Source organism: Penaeus japonicus, unplaced genomic scaffold (genome assembly GCF_977035675.1).
Source record: "Penaeus japonicus unplaced genomic scaffold, GWHDUDI00000001_assembly GWHDUDI00000039, whole genome shotgun sequence".
Lineage (NCBI taxonomy): Eukaryota > Metazoa > Arthropoda > Malacostraca > Decapoda > Penaeidae > Penaeus > Penaeus japonicus.
The window spans coordinates 17,501-24,812 of NW_028234441.1; the positions used below are offsets into that span (position 1 = coordinate 17,501).

At 22.4% G+C, this 7,312-nt stretch overlaps 1 protein-coding gene across 1 annotated transcript in view; it reads right to left on the bottom strand.

Annotated features, from left to right (window-relative positions):
* Positions 1 to 7,312, bottom strand: part of LOC122267455 (trypsin-like) — a 17,131-nt gene that overhangs the window by 3,462 nt on the left and 6,357 nt on the right. The window contains exons 4-5 of the mRNA XM_086533286.1: positions 3,691 to 3,747; positions 3,419 to 3,446 (exon numbers count right to left, since the gene is read on the bottom strand). Coding sequence (XP_086389412.1) covers positions 3,419 to 3,446; positions 3,691 to 3,747 — 85 coding nt within the window. The remainder of the gene's footprint in view (positions 1 to 3,418; positions 3,447 to 3,690; positions 3,748 to 7,312) is intronic.

Sequence of the window (7,312 nt, forward strand, 5' to 3'; positions counted from 1 at the left end):
ATATACAGCCTCTCTCTCTTCTCCTCCTCTCTCACTCTCTCCTCTCTCTCTCTCTCTCCTCCTCTCTCTCTCTATATATTTATATATATATAATATATATATAATAATTTATATATATATAATTATATATATATACAATAATAATGTATATGTATATAATATGTATATATATATGTATATATGTATATTTATACATATATATAATATATATAATATATATATATGGAGTATATATATAATATATCTATATATAAACAAAACTATATATATATATATTATATATGTATATATATACATAAATGTATATATATATATAATTATATATATAATATATATCTCTCTCTCTCTCTCTCTATCTCTCTCTCCTCTCTCCTCTCTCTCTCTATATATATAATATCTATATATTATATACATTATATATATATATATTTATATAATATTAATATATTATATATACACATATATATGTATATATAATATATATATATATATATAACATCTCTCTCTCCTCTCTCTCTCTCTCTCTCTCTCACGTCTCTCTCTCTCTAATCTCTATATATATATATATGTTACATATTATAATATATATATATATATATTATTTATATATATATATTTATATTATATATATATAATATATAATATATAAATTTATATATATATATGTATATGAATATATATGTATAAATATATATATATCTATATATGTATATATATATATTCTAATTAATATATTAGTATGTATATACATATTATCTATCCATATATATTTATAAATGTATATTTTATTTACATATATGTATATACACATATATATATCATATATATACATATATGTATATATAAATTTATATAATATGTATATATAATATATATTTATGGTAATATATACAATATATGTTATCATACATTTATATTTATTATATATATATATGTATTATTTATATACTATATATATATATATATATATATATATATAAATATATGTATATATATGTATATAAGCATATATTTATATATATATATATATAAAACATATATATTAAATATACTATGTGATGATATGGATATAACAAATATCATATATATATATATATATATATATAATATAGTATATATATGGAATATATATGGATATATATATATATATGGGACATATATATATATATGGTGTATATATGGATTATATGGATATATATTGTATATATATACTATATATATAATATATATATATTATATATATGGATTATTATATATAAATATCTCTCTTCTCTTCTCTCTCTTCTCACTTCTCTATAAGTCTCTCTCTCTCTCTCCTTCTACCTCCTCTCTCTATCTCTCTCTCTCCCTCTCTCTCTCTAAATATTATATTTCTCTCTCTCTTCCTCTCTCTCTCTCTCTCTCACTCTCTCTCTCTCTCTCTCTCTATCACTCGCTCTCTCTCTCTTTTCTTCTCTCTCTCTCTCTCTCTCTCTATATATATATATATATATATTTAGGAATTTATTTATATATGTATATATACACATATGCTATTAATTTATATGTACACACTTATATATGTACATTCTATATGTACATATATATATATAATATATTATATGTATAATCTCTCATTTCTCGCTGCTTCGACTCTCATCTCTCTCACTCCTCCTCTCTCTCTCTCTCCCTCTCCCCTCTCATCTCCACTCTCTCCTCTTATCCCCACTCTCCTCTCCTCCTCCTCTCCTGCCCTCCTCTCTCTCACTCTCCTCCTCTCTCTCTCTCTCTCTTTCTCTCTCACTCTCTCTCTCCTATAAATATATATATATATATATCTATATATATCTCTAATGATATAATATATATTAATATACTATATATATATATATGTTATCAATCTGTCTACAATATATATATGTAACTATGTAAATATTATTAGTATATATATATGTATATATATGTAATATGTATATCATCATATAATACATATATATATATAATATATATATATATATATATATATCTTATCTGTTACATGTAATATATATTATATACATATACTATATATACAGCTATATATATAAATATATAATAATATATATATATTTAATCTATTTATATATATTATATATATATTTGTTATATATATATTATAAATATATACATATATATATATTCATATATATATGTATATATATAATATATATACCATATATATATATATAACCTATATATATTATATATATATATATCAATCTATATATATATATATATATAATATATATATATATATATACATATTATATTAAAATATATATACATATATCTATATTTATACATCTCATATAGATACTATATATATGAATATTATATATAAAAATATAATATGTATATGTATATATATTTATATACATATAACATATATTTACATATATATATATATATATATATACATATAAAAATTATTTATACTTTACATATACATTACATTTATATAAATATATATATACATTACATATACATATACATATAAATATATATATATATACATATATACACATATACATATTTCCATCCCACAATGATAATAAAGAAGCTATTATCAGTATAAAAAGAGAATATTCACATCAGTGTAAAAATTTAAGGGAAAGATATGAGGCATTAGTATTGTAAAACAACTTTTTTGCTGTCTTTCATCCGCGAGAATAATGTCCCCTATCATGTATGCTTCTGAGTAAATTTTACAAAAATCTCATAGATATTATTCTAAGGACGTTGAAATTAGGCCAAAATTAGCCTATATTCAATTGTTTGTACATACTACTTCGCTCTTCCATGCATGTCTACATTAGATTTGTTTAGTTAATTTCTAAATAATCTATATAGTCATGTACCAATATTTAATGCAAACAACAATCAGTTCTCACTGGATTTGCATTAGAATTGTAACACTGAAATTTTAAAGGATATCTATACCGCTAATTGCACATAAAGAACACTGCAGTTTGCAAAACTATATTTTAAAAAATCAAACTTTTTTTCACATAATCTAATTATCTGAACAACAAATGTCTTTCAAAATGTATATAAAATCTGGACACTCCTTTTGAAAAAACAGGTTAATGCTCTATTCAAAATGACACTAGGTCAGGATTTTATGCACAAATTCATCTTTTATTAATCAAACAGAAAAGGAAGTGTGTCTCTGCCATTATTTTGATTGGTGAGAAAAAAGTGACATTACATTTCTAAATCTATGGTAACAAAAGGAGGATGGCATTAATTTCATTCTTTTACACGAAGGCACTTTAAAACTATTTCTTTTAAAAACAACGCAACTTGACAAACAAGAATTAATCTTCAATTTCTACCTTTAAATAAACTTGTTGACATCTAACAGCTGATATCTTTGCAGTTTCACAACCACAAGACTAACCAGATGGAACCCTCCTTCACAATCCATACTTTTAATTTAAAGTTTAAGAGCGAAATTTATCTCCGATTTTTGGCTTCCCATACTTCCCCTCTTTCTCTGTCGACTAAGAAAGAAAAAAAAAACATTCCCTTTGTGCATGTGATGCCCTTGAGGACCTCAACTGGAGACGTGTTTCCTTCCCATGTTTCCTCTCTCCGGGACTCCTTCACTTTTCCCTCATGTTAAACATCACACTTCATTATTTCTGCGCCTACCCTTGCCTGGCCACTCACACGGAATGGGCATGGCTGAGAAATAAGCGGTGCTGGCGAGGTTTACGGCCATCGAACCTGTCCAAGGAGATCTGCGGGAACTCCTTTATCTTGCCCTTTAGAACGAGGTCATGGCGTTTAAAGGGCAGGTCAGGTCACTCGGTTCCGGCATTCAGGGTTTGGCGTTTGCCCACCCACATGCTAACGGGGGGGCCCTCTCAATGCCGCGGCCCCGGTTATCGGGGCAAAAATGATTCATGACTGAATTTCATCGGAAAATGTCAAACAGATGGGCGACAGTGTATGAAAAAGCGGAAAGAGGAGCAAGTGCTTTTTGCTAATTTCAAAGGTATGATAAGCAGGCGAGTGCAAGATTTTGGGCCCCAAATGCAAAACCTCGATTTGCAATTCTGTGCCTAAAGGTTTTTTAACTAAACCGGAAAACATATATGATAGAAAAAATTTTTTCAGAAACGGATAAATCAAAAATTTAAAATTTACTTAAATGAATGTGAGTATGTATTTTTATGTAAAGTATATATATTTTTTATATATATATTTTATATATAATATATATAAAATATATATTATAATTTATATATATATATATAAAAAAGAAAAATACATAACACACACACACAAAAACCCCAACACAACACACCCCAACACACAACCCCACACACACTCACACACACTCACACACACCCCACACACACACACACACACACAAAAAAAAATATTTTATATATTATTTATATATATATATATTTATTATATATATATATTTTATATTATAATAATATTTTATAAAAAATTTTTAAATATTTCCACATACGAATTAAATATATACACACACAAAAAACACAAAACACACAAACACACTCTTTATAGGGATATACATTTATGTGTATAAATTATATATATATATTTATATATATATATATTATTATTATATATAATATATTTTTAATGGGATAGATAGATAGATGGGATAGATAGATAATATATTTTATATATATATATATTATATTTATATATATATATATATATATATTTTTGTTTATAATAATCCCAAAAATATATATTTTTATATATATATATTTTAATATATATATATATTTTATTTATATAAAATATATATTATATATATATATATATAAAAAAAAAAAATATAATTATAAAATTTTTATATATATATTTTATATATATATATATGTATAATATATATATATTATATATATATTTAAAAAAAAAATATATTATATATTTTATTTATATATTTTTTATATATTATATTTTAAAATAAAAATAAAAATTTATATATATATGGGGGTTGTGTGTGTGTGTGTGTGTGGTTGTGTGTGTGTTTTTTACTGGGAAACGAGGTTCATAGCGACAAATTTTAAAAGAAAGGTAAAATTTGAGATTGAATATCTAAATAACGCAAAAATATGTGGGTTTTGAGGGTTTTTTTTCAAAAATTCTTTTGGAAAAGACATCCATCAAAATGCGTCAAATTATTTCTTGCGTTTTTTTAGTTACCAGTTTCATCCAAAATCTTTTTTATCCACACACACACACACAAAACCACACACACACACAACCCCACCCCACAAAAAATATATTATTAAATATTATATATTTTAAATATATATATATTTTTATATATATAATATATATATAAAATATATTTTATTATAATATATAATATATATATATATTTTAAAAAAAAAAACAAAAAAAAAAAAATTTTATATTTTTATTTTAAAATTTATATAATATATTATATAAAATAAATTATATATATATATAAAATATATATATATATATATATATATATATATATTTTTAATAATAATAAAAATTTAAAAATTTTACTTTTTATATATAATATTTTTATTTTAAAATATATAAATATATAGATATTTTAAATTATTTTTTTTTATTTTAAAAAAAAAAAATTTTTATTTTTTTTTTTTTTTTATTTTTAAAAGGATATATATTTATATATATAATATTTTAAAAAATATATATAATATATATTATATATCCAAATTTTTTTTTTTTTTTTTTTTTTATATATAGATATTTATATATAATAATATATATTTATATATAATATATATATATATATAATTTATTTATTTTTTAATTTAAATATAAAATATAATATATATATATATAATATATTTTATAAATATAAAATAAAAAAAATTTTAAAATGTTGTTTTTTGTGTTGTTGTGGGGTGTTTTTGTTGTTTTTTTATATATATATATATATTTTTATATATATATATATTTATATATATATAAAAAAAAAAAAAAAAGGTTTTTTTTTTTTATATATATATAAAATATTTATATTATATATAATTTTATTATAAAATATAAAAATTTTTATATATGTTTCTTTTTTTTTTTTATAAATATAAAAAATATATTTAAAAATATATATATATATAAAAAAAATATATATATAAAATATGTTTTTGTTTTATTTTGTTAATGGACGGTTAAGGGGGTATGTGTTTTTGTATAAAAATTTTAATTAAAATATATATATATTTTAAAATATTATATAAAATATATTTTTATAAAATTAATATATATATATATATATAAAATTAATAAAAAGAAAATTTTATTTTTAGAAAAAAGTTTTAAATAATAAAAATTTTTACATATATATATATATTATATATATAAATAATATAAAAATTTTTATATTATATTTTATATATATAATTTTTATAATATATAAAATATTTTTAAAATATATTTTTATAATATATAATATAAAATATAATATATATGTGTGTTTTGTGTGTTTTTTTTAAAACACACACACACACCCCAAAACACACAACATACACACACAAAACAAAACACAAAAACCACACACACACACAACACACACACACCACCACCAAACTCAAAAAATTATATATTTGTTTTTAAAAAAAAAGTGTGTGTGTGTGTTGTGGGTGTGTGTGTGTGGGTGTGCGTGTGTATGAAATATATATGTATATATAATATATTTAATAATAATAATTTTTTATATATTTTATATATAAAATTATTATCTATTTTATATATAATAAATAAAAGGAAAAAAAAAAAAAAATTTTAAAAAAAAGAGGGGAGAGAGAGAGAGAGGAGAGAGAGAGAAGAGAGAGAGAGAGAGAAGAGAGAGAGAGAGGGGGAGAAAGGGGAGAAAAGGGGAAAATGAGAGAGAGAGGGAGAGGAGAAGAGAGAGGAGAGGAGAAGAGGAGGGAGAAAAGAGGAGAGAGAGGGAGGAGAGGAGAGAGAGAGAGAGAGAGAGGAAAAGGAGAGAGAGAGAGGAAGAAGAAAAGAAGAAAAAAAAGGAGAGAGAGAAAAAAGAGAGAGAGAGAGAGAGAGAGGAAAAAAGAGAGAGAGAGAGAGAGGGGAAAGAGAGAGAGAGAGAAGAGAGAGAGAGAGAGAAAGGGGAAGAGAGGGGAGAGAGAGAAGGGGAAAAGAGAGAGAGAGAGAGGGGGGGGAGAGAGAGAATGGAAGAGAGAGAGAAGAGAGAGGAGAGAGGAGAGGAGGGGAAGAGAGAGAGAGAGAGAGGGGGGGGGGGAGGGGGAGGGAGAGAAAAGAGAGAGAGAGAAAGAGAGAGAGAGAG